This window comes from Salmo trutta, unplaced genomic scaffold (assembly GCF_901001165.1).
Source record: "Salmo trutta unplaced genomic scaffold, fSalTru1.1, whole genome shotgun sequence".
NCBI lineage: Eukaryota > Metazoa > Chordata > Actinopteri > Salmoniformes > Salmonidae > Salmo > Salmo trutta.
In genome coordinates this window covers 395,613-420,612 of record NW_021822688.1, presented here as the reverse complement: position 1 = coordinate 420,612, position 25,000 = coordinate 395,613, and the positions used below count along the sequence as shown (strand labels likewise).

General features: G+C 44.4%; 1 protein-coding gene across 6 annotated transcripts in view; it reads right to left on the bottom strand.

Annotated features, from left to right (window-relative positions):
• fndc3ba (fibronectin type III domain containing 3Ba) overlaps nt 1-25,000 on the bottom strand; it is a gene marked incomplete at its 3' end in the record, with an annotated part of 84,123 nt that overhangs the window by 10,037 nt on the left and 49,086 nt on the right. For 5 of the 6 annotated variants that reach the window (XM_029744675.1, XM_029744677.1, XM_029744676.1 and 2 more), the window contains 9 exon segments: nt 159-212; nt 852-993; nt 1,101-1,160; nt 2,535-2,680; nt 5,875-5,933; nt 15,164-15,306; nt 16,198-16,366; nt 20,707-20,935; nt 21,927-22,003. In XM_029744675.1, the coding sequence (XP_029600535.1) occupies nt 159-212; nt 852-993; nt 1,101-1,160; nt 2,535-2,680; nt 5,875-5,933; nt 15,164-15,306; nt 16,198-16,366; nt 20,707-20,935; nt 21,927-22,003 (1,079 nt within the window). 6 annotated transcript variants of the gene reach the window in all.

Below are 25,000 nucleotides of genomic sequence, written 5' to 3'. Positions count from 1 at the left end.
AGATCTAGAAGAGAGACATTTGAAGACTGCCTTTCAGAGTCATTTAGAGAGAGAGGAGAGAGAAGAGAGGGAGAAAGAGAGAGAGAAGAGAGAGAGAGATTTTATGTACGTTTGAAATAGATGGCATATTATCCAATAGGAGTGTGTGTGTGTGGTACCTCGTCCCACTCCAGAAGGTAGTTTGTGATTTTGGATCCGTTGTCGATTGGAGGCTGGCGAGAGAAGAGAAGAATAAATAGGGCTGTCTGGAGTGTGTGTGTGTGTGTGTGTGTGTGTGTGTGTGTGTGTGTGTGTGTGTGTGTGTGTGTGTGTGTGTGTGTGTGTGTGTATGTGTGTGTGTGATGAGGAGAGGATGATGAACTGGGGCTGTCACAGAGAGGAAATGGCCTGTGTGTTTTCATTAGTGTGACCTCATATCCTGTCTGAGTGAGTGATGTCACTCTCCACGCCGCCCTTAAGCCATGACAGAACCCAAGACAGAATATCACCAACAGACCTATCTCTATAGAGGTGAGGATGAGAGTGCAATCTATCCTGACCAACCTCCTCTCAGAATGACATGGAGAAGGACTGGACAGCGATGTCATAAAACACCAGGAAGCAGATCTTCCCTGAGACCAAAATAGAACCCAGATTCTCTGCCCTCGTCCCTGAAGTGTGCACTCATTCACTCCCCTGTCTCTGAAGTGTGCACTCATTCACTCCCCTGTCTCTGAAGTGTGCACTCATTCACTCCCCTGATGGATCTAAAACAGACTGGATGGGAGGGAATGAGTGCACACTTTTGGTACAAGCGTAAACAATCAGAAAGTCCAATGAAAGGAAGTAAAAGTGTGTGTGTTTCTGTGTACCTTCCACTGCAGTGTGAGGGTGCTCTTGGTGCGGTGAGACAGTTTGGGGGGGAAGGGCAGGTCAGGGGGGCAGGTGTGTGTTGTGAACGACCCCGTCTCCGAACACACACCCCTCAAGTTAGAGTTACACACCGCGCTGACTCTGAAACACACACACACACAAAACATTAATAATCACATTTATTAACACAATAGTAAAGAGGTGGTGAAAAAGTGTGTGTGTTGCTGACAGAAGGTTTGTGTTCTTACCGTACGTGGTAGTCTGAAGCTGGCCTCAGGTCTTTCAGATGATACTCCAACTCCTCTCCACTGCACACACACACACACACACACACACACACACACACACACACACACACACACACACACACACACACAGCAATGTTATTTACACTTGAGATGAAAGTGAGATGTTTATGTTTGCGTCAGTTGTTCTTCAAAGTCTGGAACGTTCATATACACACCTGCTAGTCAGGATCAGAGTTAGGTGTGTTTTACCTGCTAGTCAGGATCAGGGTTAGCTGTGTTTTACCTGCTAGCCAGGATCAGAGTTAGGTGTGTTTACCTGCTAGCCAGGATCAGAGTTAGGTGTGTTTTACCTGCTAGCCAGGATCAGAGTTAGGTGTGTTTTACCTGCTAGTCAGGATCAGAGTTAGGTGTGTTTTACCTGCTAGCCAGGATCAGGGTTAGCTGTGTTTACCTGCTAGCCAGGATCAGAGTTAGGTGTGTTTTACCTGCTAGTCAGGATCAGGGTTAGCTGTGTTTTACCTGCTAGTCAGGATCAGAGTTAGGTGTGTTTTACCTGCTAGCCAGGATCAGGGTTAGCTGTGTTTACCTGCTAGCCAGGATCAGAGTTAGGTGTGTTTTACCTGCTAGTCAGGATCAGGGTTAGCTGTGTTTTACCTGCTAGTCAGGATCAGAGTTAGGTGTGTTTTACCTGCTAGCCAGGATCAGGGTTAGCTGTGTTTACCAACTAGTCAGGATCAGAGTTAGGTGTGTTTTACCTGCTAGTCAGGATCAGAGTTAGGTGTGTTTTACCTGCTAGTCAGGATCAGAGATAGGTGTGTTTTACCTGCTAGTCAGGATCAGGGTTAGCTGTGTTTTACCTGCTAGTCAGGATCAGAGTTAGGTGTGTTTTACCTGCTAGCCAGGATCAGAGTTAGGTGTGTTTTACCTGCTAGTCAGGATCAGGGTTAGCTGTGTTTTACCTGCTAGTCAGGATCAGAGTTAGGTGTGTTTTACCTGCTAGTCAGGATCAGAGTTAGGTGTGTTTTACCAACTAGTCAGGATCAGAGTTAGGTGTGTTTTACCAACTAGTCAGGATCAGAGTTAGGTGTGTTTTACCAACTAGTCAGGATCAGAGTTAGGTGTGTTTTACCTGCTAGTCAGGATCAGAGTTAGGTGTGTTTTACCTGCTAGACAGGATCAGAGTTAGGTGTGTTTTACCTGCTAGTCAGGATCAGAGTTAGGTGTGTTTTACCTGCTAGTCAGGATCAGAGTTAGGTGTGTTTTACCTGCTAGTCAGGATCAGAGTTAGGTGTGTTTTACCTGCTAGTCAGGATCAGAGTTAGGTGTGTTTTACCAACTAGTCAGGATCAGAGTTAGGTGTGTTTTACCAACTAGTCAGGATCAGAGTTAGGTGTGTTTTACCTGCTAGTCAGGATCAGAGTTAGGTGTGTTTACCTGTATATAAGTCTGTATTTGCCGTCCCGTCCCTTGTCGGACAGAGAGACCTCGTAGGTGAGAGACTGGCTGTTGCTGAACCGGTTCACCAGCCCAACCGGGGGAGCCCAGGACAACCTAGCACCTCGCGCGTGCACGTTGGACACCTGGAATACCACACACACATTAGATAACACACACACACAAAGTCCCTATCAGTTTATGTTCCAGTTCCCCGTCACGGATGCTGGGTCGGTGAAATGACAGTCTGAGTAACAGAAACATTTACCCGATCAACCACTGTCTCTATACACACACACACACACACACACACACACACACACACACACACACACACACACACACACACACACAGAAACATTTACCCACACCCTGGCACTGAAACTATCACCCCATCAACCACTGTCTCTACACACACACACACACACACACACACACACACACACACACACACACACACACACACACCACATCCATTGAATACCCAATCTGCCCTGGGGACAAACCACATCCATTGAATACCCAATCTGCCCTGGGGACAAACCACATCCACTGAATACCCAATCTGCCCTGGGGACAAACCACATCCACTGAATACCCAATCTGCCCTGGGGACAAACCACATCCACTGAATACCCAATCTGCCCTGGAGACAAACCACATCCACTGAATACCCAATCTGCCCTGGGGACAAACCACATCCACTGAATACCCAATCTGCCCTGGGGACAAACCACATCCATTGAATACCCAATCTGCCCTGGGGACAAACCACATCCACTGAATACCCAATCTGCCCTAGAGACAAACCACATCCACTGAATACCCAATCTGCCCTGGGGACAAACCACATCCACTGAATACCCAATCAGCCCTGGGGACAAACCACATCCACTGAATACCCATTCTGCACTGGACACAAACCACATCCACTGAGTACCCAATCTGCCCGAGGGACAAACCACATCCCCTGAATACCCAATCTGCCCTGGAGACAAACCACATCCATTGAATACCCAATCTGCCCTGGGGACAAACCACATCCACTGAATACCCAATCTGCCCTGGGGACAAACCACATCCACTGAATACCCAATCTGCCCTGGGGACAAACCACATCCACTGAATACCCAATCAGCCCTGGGGACAAACCACATCCACTGAATACCCATTCTGCACTGGGGACAAACCACATCCACTGAGTACCCAATCTGCCCGAGGGACAAACCACATCCCCTGAATACCCAATCTGCCCTGGAGACAAACCACATCCATTGAATACCCAATCTGCCCTGGGGACAAACCACATCCACTGAATACCCAATCTGCCCTGGGGACAAACCACATCCACTGAATACCCAATCTGCCCTGGGGACAAACCACATCCCCTGAATACCCAATCTGCCCTGGAGACAAACCACATCCATTGAATACCCAATCTGCCCTGGGGACAAACCACATCCACTGAATACCCAATCTGCCCTAGAGACAAACCACATCCACTGAATACCCATTCTGCCCTGGAGACAAACCACATCCACTGAATACCCAATCTGCCCTGGGGACAAACCACATCCACTGAATACCCAATCTGCCCTGGGGACAAACCACATCCACTGAATACCCAATCTGCCCTGGGGATAAACCACATCCACTGAATACCCAATCTGCCCTGGGGACAAATCACATCCACTGAATACCCAATCTGCCCTGGGGACAAACCACAACCACTGAATACCCAATCTGCCCTGGGGATAAACCACATCCACTGAATACCCAATCTGCCCTGGGGACAAACCACATCCCCTGAATACCCAATCTGCCCTGGGGACAAACCACAACCACTGAATACCCAATCTGCCCTGGGGATAAACCACATCCACTGAATACCCAATCTGCCCTGGGGACAAACCACATCCACTGAATACCCAATCTGCCCTGGGGACAAACCACATCCACTGAATACCCAATCTGCCCTGGGGATAAACCACATCCACTGAACACCCAATCTGCCCTGGGGACAAACCACATCCCCTGAATACCCAATCTGCCCTGGGGACAAACCACATCCACTGAATACCCAATCTGCCCTGGAGACAAACCACATCCACTGAATACCCAATCTGCCCTGGGGACAAACCACATCCACTGAATACCCAATCTGCCCTGGGGACAAACCACATCCACTGAATACCCAATCTGCCCTGGAGACAAACCACATCCACTGAATACCCAATCTGCCCTGGGGACAAACCACATCCACTGAATACCCAATCTGCCCTGGAGACAAACCACATCCACTGAATACCCAATCTGCCCTGGGGACAAACCACATCCCAAACACACACTGAAGACTGTCTCATATGATCTCTCCCTCTAGAAGACAAGCTGACAGTCTCTCTCTCTCTCTCTCTCTCTCTCTCTCTCTCTCTCTCTCTCTCTCTCTCTCATACGTCTAGTGTGTTCCTTATGAATACTGTTCAGAAGATCCATTAGAGTCCTGTGTCGGGTTGCAAAGGGAGGGTATATTACTGGAAACTTTTATGGATTACTGGATTGGATGTAATCTACCACAAGGCATCTAGTGGCCCTTTTGGGTACCTCTGCCCTTCTGTGTGGCCTTATCACAAGTAAAATATATGAAATAATTAAATTAGATGATTTTAAAATAAATAAAATAGAATGACAAAGCTGTAAAACATTATCCTAAATATAAACAATCAACGTATTCAATACCATTGGTGTTTAATATGAGGGTTTCAGCATGAAATAACCTTTATATATTTTTTAACACACTATCATTTATTTTACTATGTCAATATTTGTTTCGTCAATGTTTTTGCATCAAACTGACAGTTGTGAACACAGTCAATAGTTGGAAGAGTTGCAGAGGTAGTACAAAATAATGCCATTGTTGATTAGATGTTTTTTTTCTTCATTAATTAGGCTATTTTCTCTTGAACTATATGTTCTATCCACTAGAAACTCATGGATAATATGGACACAGATATACAAATTAATACAATATATGAAGAATAAAAAAAGTTATTCAAGTATAAATGACCAAAGTTTCGATTGATTGCCATAGATTTTCTGTTAATTACCAAAATTACTGAAGATTCCGGTGACTTTGGTAAATTACCGGTAGCGTTGTAGCCCTAGCCCTGTGTGATGAGGTGGTACAATACTGCCCCTGTGTGGTCAGGTTGGGGACTGCAGGTGTTCTGGGCTCCAAAGGACATACTGCTCTGGGAGGTACAGATGCCTTTAGGTACAGATGTCTTTGTCTGCGAGTGTGTGAGTGTGTGTGTGACTGCGTGTGTGTATGTGTGTGACTGACCTGTGGTTTGTCGATGGCGGAGAGCACTTCCTGAACTCTCTTTGCCTCCAAGTCGTGATCTGAGGAGAGAGAACAGACACAACATTACCACCAACTCGTGTGTTTCTGCCCTTGTGTGAGAGGGTGTTATTACAGCTAAGCACCACCAGAGGGCAGGCTGAGCTGTGTCATATACAGTACGTACAGTATGTACAGACCCCAACCTGGATTACTGCCTAGGTCTGCCCTCTGTTCTGTTGTCTGCTCATAAAACAGGGGGCCGGTTCCAGTCTCTCTCTCTCACACACACACACACACACACACACACACACACACACACACACACACACACACACATCCAGTGGCAGAGCATGTCTAGGGGTGATTTAGGACTGGGTCAGGGTTAGCGCTGGGGTGTGTGTGTGTGTGTGTGCAATGGAAGTTTTTCCCCAGAGTGTGTAGTGCGTGTGTGTGTGTGTGTGTGTGTGTGTGTGTGTGTGTGTGTGTGTGTGTGTGTGTGTGTGTGTTTAATCCCTATACCAGAGTTGCTTCAGACAGGAGCAGAGCTGCTTTCTCCATCAGAGCAGAGTTTACTAAATTACCCAGAAATGGTTTGTGTTTCAGAGAGAGAGAGAGAGAGAGGGGGGGGGGGGAGTTAGAACACAGAAGAGGAGCGGAGGAGGAGAAGAGAAGAAGGGATGTTTATCAGGATGGAGAGAAGAGTGAGGAAAGCAGAGAGGAGGAGTACAGGGTTTATGAGGGGCCATCTTCAAGACCCTGGTGCTGGCCTACTGAGCAGCAAGAGTAACTACCCCCATCTACCTTCAGGCTATGCTCAAACCCTACATCCCAACCCAAGCACTCCATTCCTCCACCTCTGGTCTCTTGGCCCTCCCACCCCTAAAATAAAATAAAGGCACTTTGGTTTTCCCCACTAACACTGATTTTGCTGATAGATACTTTATTGAGGGAAACTGTACTCACGATCGTGATGTGTTGTTGTCTCACCTAGCTATCTTAAGATGAATGCACTAATTGTAAGCCGCTCTGGATAAAAGCGTCTGCTAAATGACTAAAATGAGCATAGGGTGATTACACAATCACGGTGTTCCAGTTCTGTGACATCATCAGCAGGCGCAGCAGATGCAGATGCAGGGGTAAGGGCTTGTCAGACTGTGAATATATCTAAGTGTGTCTGTGTGTATATTTGATTTTATTTATTTCACCTGTACTTAACCAGGTAGGCTAGTTGAGAACAAGTTCTCATTTACAACTGTGACCTGCCCAAGATAAAGCAAAGCAGTGTGACACAAACAACAACACAGAGTTACACATGGAATAAACAAACGTACAGTCAGTAACGAAATAGAAAAAAATCTATGTACAGTGTGTGCAAATGAGGTAAGATTAGGGAAGTAAGGCAATAAATAGGCCGTAGTGGCGAAGTAATTACAATTTAGCAATTAAACACTGGAGTGATAGATGTGCAGAAGATGAATGTGTAAGTGGAGATACTGGGGTGCAAAGGAGAAAAAAAAAAACAATATGGGGATGAGGTAGTTTGGATGGGCTGTTTACAGATGGGCTATGTAGAGTTGCAATGATCTGTGAGCTGCTCTGACAGCTGATGCTTAAAGTTAGTGAGGGAGATATGACTCTCCAGCTTCAGTGATTTTTGCAATTTGTTCCAGTCATTGGCAGCAGAGAACTGTAAGGAAAGGCGGCCAAAGGAGGAATAGGCTTTGGGGGTGATCAGTGAGATATACCTGATGGAGCACATGCTACGAGTGGGTGTTGCTATGGTGACCAGTGCGTTGAGATAAGGCAGGGCTTTACCTAGCAGACTTCTAGATGACCTGGAGCCAGTGGGTTTGGCGACGAATATGAAGCGAGGGCTAGCCAACGAGAGCATACAGGTTGCAGTGGTGGGTAGTATATGTGGCTTTGGTGACAAAACGGATGGCACTGTGATAGACTGCATCCAATTTGCTGAGTAGAGTGTTGGAGGCTATTTTGAAAATGACATCGCCGAAGTCAAAGATCGGTAGGATAGTCAGTTTTACGAGGGTATGTTTTGCAGCATGAGTGAAGGATGCTTTGTTGCAAAATAGGAAGCCAATTCTAGATTTAATTTTGGATTGGAGATGCTTAACGTGAGTATGGAAGGAGAGTTTACGGTCTAACCAGACACCTAGGTATTTGGAATTCTCCACATATTCTAAGTCAGAACTGCCCAGAGTAGTTAGGCTGGACAGGCGGGCAGATGCGGGCAGCGATTGGTTAAAGAGCATACATTTACTTTTACTTGCATTTAAGAGCAGTTGGTGGCCATGGAAGGAGAGTTGTATGGCATTGAAGCTCAATAGGAGGTTAGTTAACAGTGTCCAAAGAAGGGCCAGAAGTATACAGTATGGTGTCGTCTGCGTAGAGGTGGATCAGGGAATCACCAGCAGCAAGAGCGACATCATTGATGTATACAGAGAAAAGAGTCGGCCCGAGAATTGAACCCTGTGGCACCCCCATAGAGACTGCCAGTGGTCTGGACAACATACCCTCCGATTTGACACACTGAACTCTGTCTGAGAAGTAGTTGGTGAACCAGGCAAGGTAGTCATTTGAGAAACCAAGGCTGTTGAGTCTGCCGATAAGAATGTGGTGATTGACAGAGTCGAAAGCCTTGGCCAGGTCGATGAATACGGCTGCACAGTAATGTCTCTTATCGATGGCGATTATGATATCGTTTAGGACCTTGAACGTGGCTGAGGTGCACCCATGACCAGCTCTGAAACCAGATTGCTTAGCGGAGAAGGTACGGTGGGATTATAAATGGTCGGTGATCTGTTTGTTAACTTGGCTTTCAAAGACCTTAGAAAGGCAGGGTAGGATAGATATAGGTCTGTAGCAGTTTGGGTCTAGAGTATCTCCATCTTTGAAGAGGGGGTTGACCGTGGCAGCTTTCCAATCTATGGGAATCTCAGATGATACATAAGAGAGGTTGAACAGGCTAGTAATAGAGGTTGCAACAATTGTGGCAGATCATTTTAGAAAAAGAGGGTCCAGATTGTCTAGCCCAGCTGATTTGTAGGGGTCCAGATTTTGCAACTCTTTCAGAACATCAGCTATCTGGATTTCGGTGAAGAAGAAATGGGCAAGTTTCTGTGGGGAGGTGCAGTGCTGTTGACAGGGGGAGGGGTAGCCAGGTGGAAAGCATGGCCAGCCGTAGAGAAATGCTTATTGAAATTCTCAATTATAGTGGCTTTATCGGTGGTGACAGTGTTTCCTAGCCTCAGAGCAGTGGGCAGCTGGGAGGACGTACTCTTATTCTCCATGGAATTTACAGTGTCCCAGAACTTTTTTGAGTTTGTTCTACAGGATGCAAATTTCTGTTTGAAAAAGCTAGCCAAGCTTTCCTAACTGCCTGTGTATATTGGTTCCTAACTTCCCTGAAAAGTTGTATATCGCGGGGGCAATTCGATGCTAATGCAGTATGCCATAGGATGTTTTTGTGCTGGTCAAGGGCAGTCAGGTCTGGAGTGAACCAAGGGCTATATCTGTTCCTGGTTCTACATTTTTGAATGGGGCATGCTTATTTAAGATTGTGTCAAAAAATGTACTTTAAGAAACTAGAAACAATGAACTGAAGGAATGGAGGAGAGAGGGAGATATAGAGAGAAAGAAAGAGAGGTACAGTGCCATGAAAAAGTATTTGCCCCCTTTCTTATTTTAGCATATTGTTGATACTGAATGTTATCAGATCTTCAACCAAAAGCTAATATTAGATAAAGGGAACCTGAGTTTACAAATAACCAAAAAAATGGATACTTATTTTATTTATTTAATTAACAAAGTTATGCAACGACCAATTTCCCCGTGTGAAAAAGTAATTTCCCCCTCACACTCAAGGTTGTGCCACCTTTAGCAGCGGTGACTGCTACCAAACGCTTCCTGTAGTTGTTGATCTCTCACGTCGCTGTGGAGGAATTTTGTCCCAATCTTACATGCAGAACTGCTTAAATTGCTTGTTTCAAATCCTGCCACAACATCTCAGTTGGGATTAGGTCTGGACTTTGACTAGTCCGTTCCAAAACTTCAAATGTGTTGCTTTTTAGCCATTTTCATGTAGACTTGATTGTGTGTTTTGGATCATTGGCTTGCGGTATGACCCAGCTGCGCTTCAGATTCCTCTCACAGACGGATGGCTTGACATTCTCCTGTAGAATTCTCCTGTAGAACTTTTTGGATAACATGGGTCCCATTATTTTACATGTACATTTTAGTCATTTTAGCAGACGCTCTTATCCAGAGCGACTTACAGTAGTGAATGCATACATTTCATACATTTTTTCTCCGTACTGCCTGGTGAAAACCAAACACTGCATTCCACAGTAAGAACCTCACACCAATGGTCAAGCATAACTTTTTGCAAAAATTTGTTTATGAAATAAATGAAATAAGTATGTATTTGTTCACTCAGGTTCCCTACTTGGTTGAAGATCTGATATTATTCTGTATCAAAAATATGCAAAAGTAGATTTTTTTGTTGTTGAAGGGGGCAAATACTATTTCACAGCACTGTAGAGATAGAGGGTGAGAGAGATATAAGATAAAGAGAGCAAAAGGAGAATGAGAGAGAGAGAGAGAAAGAAAGAAACAAAGCGATAGAAAAAGAAGCCTGCAGGGTGAGTTCCACAGCGTTTTCATCTACGCATAGTGAGCATTCCATCTGCTCAACAGCTGGCCTCCTTAACACACACACACACACACACACACACACACACACACACACACACACACACACACACACACACACACACACACACACCACACACACACACACACACACACACTTGTTGAGACCTGTCTGAGAAGGTTTGTAGTCATGGTCGGCAGGTAGCCTAGTGGTTAGAGCGTTGGTCTAGCAATCGAAAGGCTGCAAGTTTGAATCCCTGAGCTGACAAGGTACAAATCTGTCGTTCTGCCCCTGAACAAGGCAGTTAAACCACTGTTCCTAGGCTGTCATTGAAAATAAGAATTTGTTCTTACCTGACCTGCCTAGTTAAATAAAACATTACATATAGATATATAATAATATAGAGAGGAACCAACACTCTGGATAAGGACCATGTTAAAGGTATCATCATAACATATAGATATCTAATAATATAGAGATGAACCAACACTCTGAATAAGGACCATGCTGAAGGTACCATCATAAAAAAATATGGTGACAGTTTAGTTCTCATGGACAGAGACCATGGTTTACACAGAGAGAGAGTGTGTGTGTGTGTGTCCAACCATACCTTCATAGAGGAGAGATGTACGTCTGAGGTGCCAAGAGACAAAGGAATTCTGCCGCTCTTCCTGGAAGGCAACTGTGTGTGTGTGTGTGTGTGTTGGCTGAAGCGTTGGGAACTCTGAGATGGTAGAAGTGCAGTTTTAACCCAGCCGACCAAGGAAATGTGTTAATATCACTGTTCTTAAGATCATTAATTATTCTACAGTTGAAGTCGTAAATATACATACATTTAGGTTGAAGTCATTAAAACTTGTTTTTCAACCAAATTTCTTGTTAACAAACTATAGTTTTGGCAAGTCGGTTAGGACATCTACTTTGTGCATGACACAAGTCATTTTTCCAACTATTGTTTACAGATTATTTCACTTATAATTCACTGTATCACAATTCCAGTGGGTCAGAAGTTTACATACACTAAGTTGGCTTTAGAAGCTTCTGATAGTCTAATTGACATCATTTGAGTCAATTGGATGTGTACCTGTGGATGTAATTGAAGGCCTACCTTCCAACTCAGTGCCTCTTTGCTTGACATCATGGGAAAATCAAAAGAAATCAGCCAAGACCTCAGAAAATATATTTGTCATCCCACTCAGGAAGGAGACACGTTCTGTCTCCTAGAGATGAACGTACCTTGGTGCGAAAAGTGCAAATCAATCTCAGAACAACAGCAAAGGACCTTGTGAAGATGCTGGAGGAAACAGGTACAAAAGTATCTATATCCACAGTAAAACGAGTCCTATATCGACATAACCTGAAAGGCCACTCAGCAAGGAAGGAGCCACTGCTCCAAAACCGCCATAAAAAAGCCAGACTACAGTTTGCAAATGCACATGGGGACAAACATCGTACTTTTTGGAGAAATGTCCTCTGGTCTGATGAAACAAAAATAGAACTGTTAGGCCATAATGACCATCGTTATGTTTGGAGGAAAAAGGGGGAGGCTTGTAAGCCGAAGAGCACCATCCCAACCGTGAAGCACGGGGGTGGCAGCATCATGTTTTGGGGGTGCTTTGCTGCAGGAGGGACTGGTGCACTTCACAAAATAGATGGCATCATGAGGAATGAAAATTATGTGGATATATTGAAGCAACATCTCAAGACATCAGTCAGGAAGTTAAAGTTTGGTCGATAATGGGTCTTCCAAATGGACAATGACCCCAAGCATACTTCCAAAGTTGTGGAAAAATGGCTTAAGGACAACAAGTCAAGGTATTGGAGTGGCCATCACAAAGCCCTGACCTCAATCCTATATAAATTTGTGGGCAGAACTGAAAAGGCGTGTGTGAGCAAGGAGGCCTACAAACCTGACTCAGTTACACCAGCTCTGTCAGGAGGAATGGGCCAAAATTCACCCAACTTATTGTGGGAAGCTTGTGGAAGGCTACCTGAAACGTTTGACCCAAGTTAAAGAATTTAAAGGCAATGCTACCAAATACTAATTGAGTGTATGTAAACTTCTGACCCACTGGGAATGTGATGAAAGAAATAAAAGCTGAAACAAATCATTCTCTCTACTATTATTCTGACATTTCACATTCTTAAAATAAAGTGGTGATCCTAACTGACCTAAGACAGGGAATTTTTACTAGGATAAAATGTCAGGAAATGTGAAAAACTGAGTTTAAATGTATTTGGCTAAGGTGTCTGTAAACTTCCGACTTCAACCGTAAATCAGATGGTAATGAAAGCCTGATGATATGCAGCTCTGGCTCTGCACTACCCAACATTGTGCAGATGTGTGTAAGAGAGACTTGTAAGAATAAGACTGAGTCAGACTGGACTTGTACTCCTTGAACCAGCTGACACAGACAGGCAGGCAAGCAGGCCCTTATTTGGGTGGGGTGGGTGAGGGGGACCTATTACCATAGAAACACAGGCAAAACCTTGGAGGGTGGGAAAGCGTACACACTTACGGAGAGTCACTATGACAACGGGGTTTATTTTAAAGTCCTGAGTCATGCTAAGGTCAGGGGTCGAATGTGTTAATGAACTAAACGAGCATTTACAGCTCTCTCTCTCTCTCTCCCTTTCTCTCTCTCTCTCTCGTTCTCTCTCTCTTTCTCTGGGGATGACATCTTACATCAAAGTCTTTTGTTTTAAACGTGTCAGGAGACGTCTATTTTCTTTCCACTCCTTTTTTCTCCTTTCCTCCCCCCTTTCCTCCTCTCCTCAAAGTACACATTCTACAGTATAACCAACATGGACTGGCCACGTCATTTTCCTAAAATCACTGCTCTCTACAGAGAAATGATGCCGCGTTCAAAACAACTCGGAACTCAGAAATCTCTGACTTCGGAATTCAGTACATTCAAGACAACTGTGAACTCTGAGTAAATGGTCATCCAACTCGGAATACCAAGTCGGGAACTTGGACATCTTTCTAGAGCTCCAACTTTCTGACCTGAAGACTACTGACGTCATCTTGAAAGCACCTCTAGAATTACAGAAAGGTGCTGCAGTTATGATGACGTAGAACCAACATGGCGGACAAAGGCACATCTGTTTCAGTTGAAATCTAAGCTCTACTGAGAAACTGCAACGCTGGCATTGATCCACCATGGGACATCAGTTTCCTGAAATCACTGTTCTCTACAGATAAACTGCACCGCTGACGTAGATCCATCATGGAGAACAGAGGCACATCTGATTGTGTTTAGAGCGGCTCAGTTCTAAGGAAGAGCGGTGGGCTTTACTGACTGTCTTGACTGACTGGTAGCCAAGCACATTACTGGAATATAGTACATTAGCCAATAGACACAACCATGAGTATCACACACACACACACACACTCACACAAACACACACCCACGCTGTAGACTTTGCTCTGTGCCCTCCTGGACGTGTGTGTTTGTGTGAGTGTGTGTGTGTGTGTGTGATACTCATGGTTGAAAGCAGAGGGCCAAGCAGTAGATTAGACAGATGGAATGTTCTCTCTCTCAGTCCTTTCTATATCTCTCTTTCTCTCCTTGTGTCTCTCATCCCCCTCTCACTCTCTCTACTATCTTTCTCTCCACTCAGTCTACCTCCTAGCTTTTCATTCACTCTCATATTCTCTTTTCTCACTTTTAATTCCCCTGTCCCTCTATCATACTCTTCTCTTTTTCTCCCTCTCTCTCTTTCTCCCTCTCTCATGCTCTGATTGTTTTAGAGGAAGCCCAGTCACGGGGTGTGTGTGTGTGTGTGTGTGTGTGTGTGTGTGTGTGTGTGTGTGTGTGTGCGTGTGTGTGTTGTAGCCGAGTCAGCCTGATCTCCAGTCCAGAACTGAGACCCTGCTAGACCATCAGAAAGACACAGATACTCCTAGACATACACTGACATGTAATGTACGTGTGTGTGTGTGTGTGTGTGTGTGTGTGTGTGTGTGTGTGTGTGTGTGTGTGTCATCAGGCTCTCTCTCTTTCCATGATGTCACCACCTAGCCCAACAAACACCCCTTACACCTGGCCTCAATGGAACATTCCCCTGACCCCGGACTGTACAGCCGGGCTGGTCCAAAGCTGAAATGGGGGTCTGAGAGGTGGTTTGGCCTGCTTCTTTGGGATTAACTCTGGTGTCTCTCAGCAGGCCTGTCTGTCACCACCTCTGCACACAGGCCAGCGAGATATAGATGTGTGTGTTTGAAAGAGAGCTCAAAGGGTTCCTTCATGGAGAACAGGACTCAACAGATATGTACTGTACCTCACCCCTCTTCCCTCTCTCCCCCTTACTCCCCTCACGTCCACTCCTCTCCTCACTACCTCTCCTCTCTCCTATCCTGCCCCCCCTCCCAGACAAGGCCAGTATTGTAGAGGGAGAAACCGATAGGTCTCGGAAAAGACTCAGCTATGTGGTTACCTAGACAACCCCTTCTCTCCCCCTCCATCCCTTTCCACCTCTCCAAGGCACCATTCATCTTTCTCTCTCTTTCATTGAGAAGAAAAGAGAGAGAGACATCGGAAGAGTATTCACTTATCTGTGTGTGTGTGTGTGTATGTGTGTGTGTGTGTGCCTGCATGTGTGTGTGCGTGTGTTTACCTTGCGGTGATTGTGTGTGTGTGTCTGGCTCGTTACTCCTTGGGCTGCTCCGTAGTTGTCGTCGTTCCGGCTTCTTCCCTCCTGGACTGTTAGCTCCGCCCATTGACCCCAACGACCCTAGCGAAGGGACGTGGCTCTTCCCGCTGTAACCAATCAAATACAACCAAACTTTATTGACAAAAACTGCATGGAAAGCATCTCAGTAAACTTTACAACGACAATAGAACCAACACATGCTCTTAAAACACAGATTCAAATAGTTTGCATGTGTTTTAGACAACCTCATCCTTCCATAGGAAAACAATGTATGGTGAAAGTCTGTAACTTCCATAGGAAAACAATGTTTGGTCAAAGTCTGTAACTTCCATAGGAAAACAATGTTTGGTCAAAGTCTGTAACTTCCATAGGAAAACAATGTCTAGTCAAAGTCTGTAACTTCCATAGGAAAACAATGTCTGGTGAAAGTCTGTAACTTCCATAGGAAAACAATGTCTGGTCAAAGTCTGTAACTTCCATAGGAAAACAATGTCTGATGAAAGTCTGTAACTTCCATAGGAAAACAATGTCTGATGAAAGTCTGTAACTTCCATAGGAAAACAATGTTTGGTCAAAGTCTGTAACTTCCACAGGAAAACAATGTCTGGTCAAAGTCTGTATCTTGTCTATAATGTCTCTCCTGTCTGCACTATGGCTATAGATCTCATACTTGTAGATCAAGTTGATCACTAGTAAAACCAGTAACTAGTCTAAACTACTAACTAGTCTATAACTCGTCTGTAACTTGTCTCTAATTATAATTAATGGATATGTTTGTAGCAGCTGACACATTTTTCGTTAGGGCAAATAAAGTCTGACATTTTAAAGTGAAAATGACGAACTTTAGAAGCCTTATTAAACCATGAACACACGACAAGTTAGCATTTCTTGCTAGCGCAGGAAAATTCTCTGCCACAACAGAGTGCCCAAATGAAGATAGTACATCTGTAGTCTCGAACTAGTTGAACTCGTCTCTAACTCCAGGACTATTCTCTGACCTGTATCCATTGTGGCTGGAGCCCAGAGACTTGTACAGGGAGGAGGGAGGAGAGTTGAGTCTGTTCTGTCGTTCCAGCTGTCTCTGCTCCTTTATCTTCTTAGGCTGGGGCTTGCTATAGCTCTCCTCTCTACCAATGTAGCTGGACATGCCATACACTGGGATTATCTCTGGGAGACGGAGAGATGGAGGGGGTGAATAGAGGGAGAGAGGGTGAGGAAAACGAGAGAAGCAAAGATGAGAGACGGAGTTAGCTATGTCATTTAGGTGTATGTATAACTCAATATTGAGGTGTTCCTAATGTTTTGTACACTTAGTGTATATATACATAAACAGTACCAGTCAAAGGTTTGGACACACTTACTCATTCCAGTGTTTTTCTTAATTTTTTGCTATTTTCTGCATTGTAGAATAACAGTGAAGACATCAAAGCTATGAAATAACACATATGGGATCATGTAGTAACCAAAAAAGTGTTAAACAAATCAAAATATATTTTAGATTTTAGATTCTTCAAAGTAGCCACCCTTTGCCTTGATGACAGCTTCGCATTCTCTCAACCAGCTTCATGAGGTAGTCACCTGGAATGCATTTCAATTAACAGGTGTGCCTTGTTAAAAGTTAATTTGTGGAATTTCTTTCCTTCTTAATGCGTTTGAGACAATCAGTTGTGTTGTGACAAGGTAGGGGTGATATACAGAAGATAGCCTTTTTTGGTAAAAGACCATGTCCATATTATGGCAAGAACAGCTCAAATAAGCAAAGAGAAACAACAGTCCATCACTACCGTAAATTCCAGACTATAAGCCGCAACTTTTTTCCCAGGCTTTGAACCTCGCGGCTTAAACAATGACGCGGCTAATATATGGATTTTTCCCGCTTCCAATTTTTTTTCCCAAAATAACACATTCTGTGACGTGCTCAGTTTTTTGGCGGCATGAAGCTTTCATTAGACCAATGAAATTGCCGAATGGGATAAGGTCAAACAACTTTTTTGTTTACTGTTTAGATTAAATCGAGCGCTATCAAACTTCCCATCATTCTGATTACGGTAGTCATTTTGTCACCCTCATCATGGCAAAGACACGGAGAAATACATATGATGCAGCTTTCAAGTTGAAGGCGATTGATCTGGCTGTTAGAAAAGGAAATAGAGCTGCTGCACGGGAGCTTGGTCTTAATGAGTCGATGATAAGACGTTGGAAACAGCAGCGTGAGGAATTGACTCAGTGCAAAAAGACAACTAAAGCTTACTGCTAATTTGTTATTTTTTGTTACAAGCCGTGTTTTGTTAAAGCCTATTTATTTTTGTTACAAGCCGTGTTTCGTTAAAGCCTATTTATTTTTGTTACAAGCCGTGTTTCGTTAAAGCCTGTGTAAAGTTCATTTGTTTCAATGTACCGGTAGGCACCTGCGGCTTATAGACATGTGCGGCTTATTTATGTTCAAAATAATATATATTTTTTAATTCAGTGGGTGCGGCTTATATTCAGGTGCGCTTAATAATCCGGAAATTACGGTACTTTAAGACATGAAGGTCAGGCAATGTGGAAAATTTCAAGAATTTTTCAAGTGTCTTCAAGTGCAGTAGCAAAAACCATCAAGCGCTATGATGAAACTGGCTATCATGAGAACCGCCACAGGAAAGGAAGACCCAGAGTTACCTCTGCTGCAGATGATAAGTTCATTAGTTACCAGCCTCAGAAATTGCCGCCCAAATAAATGCTTCACAGTGTTCAAGTAACAGACACATTTCAACATCAACTGTTCAGAGTAGACTGCGTGAATCAGGCCTTCATGGTCGAATTGCTGCATAGAAACCCCTACTAAAGGACACCAATAATAAGAAGAGACTTGCTTGGGCCAAGAAACACGAGCAATGGACATTAGACTGGTGGAAATCTGTCCTTTGGTTTGATGAGTCCAAATTTGAGATTTTTGGTTCCAACCGCCATGTCTTTGTGAGACGCAGAGTAGGTGAATGGATGATCTCTGCATGTGTAGTTCCCACCGTGAAGCATGGAGGAGGAGGTGTGGGGGTGCTTTGATGGTGACACTGTCTGTGATTTATTTAGAACTCAAAGCACACTTAACCAGCATGGCTACCACAGCATTCTGCAGCGATGCGCCATCCCATCTGGTTTGCTCTTAGTGGGACTATCATTTGTTTTTCAACTGGACAATGACCCAACACACCTCCAGGCCGTCTGGGCTTTTTGACCAAGAAGGAGAGTCATAGAGTTCTGCATCAGATGACCTGGCCTCCACAATCACCCGACCTCAACCCAATTGTTTGGACACACCTACTCGGAGTGTGGTGTCAGGAAAATAACCTCACACTCAATGTCAACAAAACAAAGGAGATGATCGTGGACTTCAGGAAACAGCAGAGGGAGCAGCCCCCTATCTACATTGACGGGACAGTGGTGGAGAGGGTGGAGAGTTTTAAGTTCCTCGGCGTACACATCCCGGACAAACTGAAATGGTCCACACACACAGACAGCGTGGTGAAGAAGGCGCAGCAGCACCTCTTCAACCTCAAGAGGCTGAAGAAATTTGGCTTGTCACCAAAAACACTCACAAACCTTTACAGATGCACAATCGAGAGCATCCTGTCGGGCTGTATCACCGCCTGGTACGGCAGCTGCTCCGCCCATAACCGGAAGGCTCTCCAGAGGGTAGTGAGGTCTGCACAACGCATCACCGGGTGCAAACTACCTGCCCTCCAGGACACCTACACCACCCGATGACACAGGAACGCCAAAAAGATCATCAAGGACAACAACCACCCGAGCCACTGCCTGTTCCCCTCGCTATCATCCAGAAGGCGAGGTCAGTACAGGTGCATCAAAGCGGGGACCGAGAGACTGAAAAACAGCTTCTATCTCAAGGCCATAAGACTGTTAAACAGCCATCACTAGCACATTAGAGGCTGCTGCCAACATACAGACTCAACAACAGCCACTTTAATAATGGGAAAATTGATGTAATCAATTTATCACTAGCCACTTTATATATATAATGTTTACTTACCCTACATTACTCATCTCATATGTATATACTGTACACTATACCATCTACTGCATCTTGCCATCTTGATGTAATGTATCACTAGCCACTTTAAACAATGCCGCTTTATGTTTTCATACCCTACATTACTCATCTCATATGTATATACTGTACCCTATACCATCTACTGCATCTTGCCATCTTGATGTAATTAAATGTATCACTAGCCACTTTAAACAATGCCACTTTATATCATGTTTACATACTCTACATTACTCATGTCATATGTATATACTGTACCCTATACCATCTACTGCATCTTGCCTATGCCGTTCGGCCATCACTCATTTATATATTTTTATGTACATATTCATATTCATTCCTTTACACTTGTGTGTATAAGGTAGTTGTTGTGAAATTGTTAGGTTATATTACTTGTTAGATATTACTGCATGGTCGGAACTAGAAGCACAAGCATTTCGCTACACTTGCATTAACACATGCACCACACTTGCATTGTCACATACACCATGTGTATGTGACAAATACATTTGATTTTGAGATGGTTTGGGATGAGTTGGACCTCAGATTGAAGGAAAAGCAATCCAAGTGAAGCTGGTTGAGAGAATGCCAAAAATTTGCAAAGCTGTCATCAAGGCAAAGAGTGGCTACTTTGAAGAATCTAAAATCTAAAATATAGTTTGATTTGTTGAACACGTTTTTGGTTACTACATGATTCCATATGTGTTATTTCATTATTCTACAATGTAGAAAATAGTAAAAAATAAAATAAAATGAATGAATGAGTAGGCATGTCCAAATGTTTGACTGGCACTGAATATATCTCCAGTGGTGTAAAGTACTTAAGTAAAAATACTTTAAAGTACTACTTAAGTAGTTTTGGGGGTTTCTGTACTTTACTATATATATTTTTGACAACTTTTACTCCACTACATTCCTAAAGAAAATAATGTATTTTCTACTCCATACATTTTCCCTGACACCCAAAAGTACTCGTTACATTTTAAATGCTTAACAGGACAGGAACATTTTTCAATTCACGCACTTAAAGAGAAATTCCCTGGTCATCCGTACTGCCTCTGATCTGGCAGACTCACTAAACACAAATGCTTTGTTTGTAAATTATGTCTGAGTGTTGGAGTGTGCCCCTGGCTATCCGTAAACTAAAAAAAAACAAGAAAATTGTGCCGTCTGGTTTGCTTAATATAATGAATTTGAAATGATTTATACTTTTACTTTTGATACTTAAGTATATTTTAGCAATTACATTTACTTAAGTATATTTAAAACCAAATACTTTTAGTAGTATTTTACTGGGTGACGTTCACTTTTACTTGAGACATTTTCTATTAAGGTATCTTTACTTTTACTCAAGTATGACAATTGAGTACTTTTTCCACCATAGCATATATCTCTAGTATAGGCTGCAGTATCTCATATACCCATAGACATGTCTTAGGCTGGGGTGTGGGTATCTTACCTTCTCCATATATGGGCGGGAGGTGGTGTTGGTAGTACTGGTGAGGAGGCAGGTCTCCAGGACTCACAGGGGGATAGAAGGAGTGAGAGTTGGGGATAAAGTGGGGGTGGGTGAGGTACGGAGGGAGGTGGTGCGTGGGGGAGAGAGCGGGGGAGTACGAGGGGGGATAACATTCAGGAGACTGGGGGGTGACGACCACCCGACGCACTCCTGTGTTGTCTTCTAACACCTGGGGGGAGGAGAGGCGAGGGGAGAGGAGGAGGGAGGAGAGGGGGAGGGGAGGAGAGGAAATATTAGCATTACTGGAGAATTCCACAATAGAACACATCCAATAACACTCCACAAACACTGGACTCAATTAAATCCAACCCACACTGGAGTATTCACACAGTAGCTCTCCCCATGGTCAATAACATGGCAGGTTGTGTAAAACCCATCATCACCACCAGGTAGAAGATTCCCCTCACAGGAAACTACAGTTGACAGAATAACAGGAGTGTGTGTGGGGGGCAGTAGTTTGTAAACCAAAACACTAAATCAAATTGCTATGGGTTTGATCAAACTCCAGTTTAAGACTTTGGCTGTACACACATGCATGCACACACACACACACACACAAAATTCCACCAATTCAGACACTCTCTCACACACACATTCCATTCACACACATTCCAATCAGTAAGCAAACACACACTCCCCCGTGAGAGTCGCTTCCAAGTGCTGCAGCAGCACAATAACACACACACACACACACCACACACACACCACACTACACACACACACAGGCAGCGAGAGAGAGAGAGAGAGAGAGAGAGCAAGAGAGGAGAAAAGATAGCAGACCACTCTCCCTGACTCCCCCCTCCGACCTCCACATCCTCTATACAAAACAAACTTACCATACGTGAAAAACAGACATGTTTATGTGACAAGGCCAAAGTCCCACTAGAAACCAGTTGGCAGAGGATCCCCCTCTCTCTCCTTCCATCCCTCTCTCTCTCCTTCCATCCCTCTCTCTATGTGGGTGTTTATGTACTGTAAGGGTGACACTTTTCCCCGCTCTCAGTTGGCTCAGTGGCCTCCCCCAACACACAGTCAATGGCCTCGCTGCTATCACCCCCCCCCCTCCCCCCAACAACGTACCCTGCAATAATCAACACATTCCTCTCTGCTCTTGGCGGCTGCAGTTGTGAGCAAGTTTACCACACACAAACACAGCTTACCTGGGAGATGTATCCTGGGGGGACGTGGATGGGGGGGATTGATCCATTGGGAGACATCATTGGGACCTCAGCAGGACCTGCACGAAAGATACACACTGTCAGTCACTGTAACACACACACACACACACACACACACACACACACACACACACACACACACACACACACACACACACACACACGCTAATGACAAGGTAACGCCTAGGCTTTAGTTCAACATGCTAACACGGTCTTGTGTCATGCAGGAGACCTGGATTCAGTCACAGACACAAACAACAGCAGGTAAAAACCTTATGGAGGAAAATCCACTTATTTTTGTGTTTACTTTTCCACTGTGATCTCTCTCCTCTCTCCCTCCCCCCTCCCCCCTCCCTCTGGTAAAGTAATTGCTGTAGGCAAGTCTGGGTTCAGTGTAAATCATACTAAACACACACACACACACACACACACACACACACACACACACACACACACACACACACACACAGTAGATGAGAAGTACACAGTGAGAGACCCCTTTTTGCCCCCTCTCTGACCTCCCTTCTCCCCTCCTCCCTCTCTTCTTTTCTGGGGGATATGAAGCTGTTCATTGAGCATAACATTTGAAAACACAAACATACACTCACACACCAACACACACACACGCACGCACAAACGCATTCACACACATTTGCACGCACACACAAATACACTAAAGCACACGCAAATGCACACCCACTTGGCAAACAGACATGTGTTTAGACAGTCTCTGCAGCCTCTGTGCTCTTCGCTCAGCAAACAGCAGCTTTCCACCACTTAAACACACACAGCACAGAGTGTTCCCATCCATGGCCCCCTAGACACAAGCATACACAAGCACACACACACGCAAACAACCACACAAACTCACATAGAGGGTAGAACATGGCTCTTTAGTGTAACTCTGGGAACAAGTTCCTATTTATTTTTGGTCTGTAATGAATTAAACAACCCACATGTGAACTTCCAAATCTACAACAGCCAAGCTAAAGGTAGAAGCAAGCATATACATGTAACTGCCAAAATAAAGGAAACACCAACATAAAGTGTCTGAACAGCATAACCGCTTCAATGCACCTTGACATAGATTCTACAAGTGTCTGGAACTCTATTGGAGGGATGTGACGCCATTCTTCCACGAGAAATTCCATTATTTCGTGTTTTGTCTCAGGTGCTGCTCCAGAATCTCCCATAAGTGTTCAATTGGGTTGAGATCTGGTGACTGAGACGGCTATGGCATATGGTTTACATTATTTTCATGCTCATCAATCCATTCAGTGACCACTCGTGCCCTTTGGAGGGGGGCATTGTCATCCCGTGGGCCACAGCCATGGTAGCCATAATAATGGCCAAAATAATGGCCTACCCAGCATTTTTGACACTAAGCATGATGGGATGTTAATTGCTTAATTAACTCAGGAACCACACCTGTGTGGAAGCACATGCTTTCAATATATACTGAACAAAAATATAAACGCAACATGCAACAATTTCAACGTTTTTACTGAGTTACAGTTCATTGTAAAGATGGCTGACGTTTTACATGCTCCTAACCAATTGTGCTATTTTTGTTCGTTTTTTTGCGTTGTTTGAAACGTATTTTGTACATAATGTTGCTGCTACCATCTCTTATGACCAAAAATAACATGGACATCAGAACAGCGATTACTCACCACGAACTGGAAGAAGCTTTTTCCTTTAACGAGAAGGATATACTGCTCTCCCGGGAACAGGCCCAGATCCCTGTCATTTGCGTGAAGATAAGACGGAGGAAAAGAGGACGCAGATCGGGCTGCCTTTTGAGAATCTGTAGGCGAGCGAGTAAACTCCCATTGCCTTCCGTCCTACTTGCTAACATGCAATCATTGGGAAATAAAATTGATGACCAACGATTACGATTATCCTACCAACAGGACATTAAGAACTGTAATATCTTATGTTTCACCGAGTCGTGGCTGAACGACGACACGGATAATATAGAGCTGGCGGGATTTTCCATGCACCGGCAGAACAGAGAAGCTACATCTGGTAAGACGAGGGTTGGGGGTGAGTGTCTTTTTGTCAATAACAGCTGGTGCGCGATGTCTAATATTAAAGAAGTCTCGAGGTATTGCTCGCCTGAGGTAGAGTACCTTATGATAAGCTGTAGACCACACTATCTACCAAGAGAGTTCTCATCTATATTATTTGAAGCCGTCTATTTACCACCACAGACCGATGCTGGCACTAAGACCGCACTCAACCAACTCTATAAAGCCATAAGCAAATAGGAAAATGCTCATCCAGAAGCGGCGCTCCTAGTGGCCGGGGACTTTAATGCAGGCTAACTTAAATCAGTTTTACCAAATTTTTACCAGCATGTCACATGTGCAAGCAGAGGGAAAAAAAACTCTAGACCACCTTTACTCCACACACAGACATGCATACAAAGCTCTCCCCCACCCTCCATTTGGCAAATCTGACCATAATTCTATCCTCCTGATTCCTGCTTACAAGCATAAACTAAAGCAGGAAGTACCAGTGACTCGCTCAATACGGAAGTGGTCAGATGATGCGGATGCTACACTACAGGACTGTTTTGCTAGCACAGACTGGAATATGTTCCAGGATTCATCCAATGGCATTGAGGAGTATACCACCTCCGTCATCGGCTTCATCAATAAGTGCATCTACAACGTCATCCCCACAGTGACCGTACGTACATATTCCAACCAGAAGCCATGGATTACAGGCAACATCCGCATTGAGCTAAAGGCTAGAGCTGCCGCTTTCAAGGAGCGGGACACTAATCCAGACGCTTATAAGAAATCCCTCTATGCCCTCAGATGAACCTTCAAACAAGCAAAGCGTCAATACAGGATTAAGATTGAATCCTACTACACCGGCTCTGACGCTCGTCGGATGTGGCAGGGCTTGAAAACTATTACGGATGACAAAGGGAAACCCAGACGCGAGCTGCCCAGTGACGTGAGCCTACCAGATGAGCTAAATGCCTTTTATACTCGCTTCGAGGCAAGCAACACTGAAGCATGCACAAGCTGTTCTGGATGACTGTG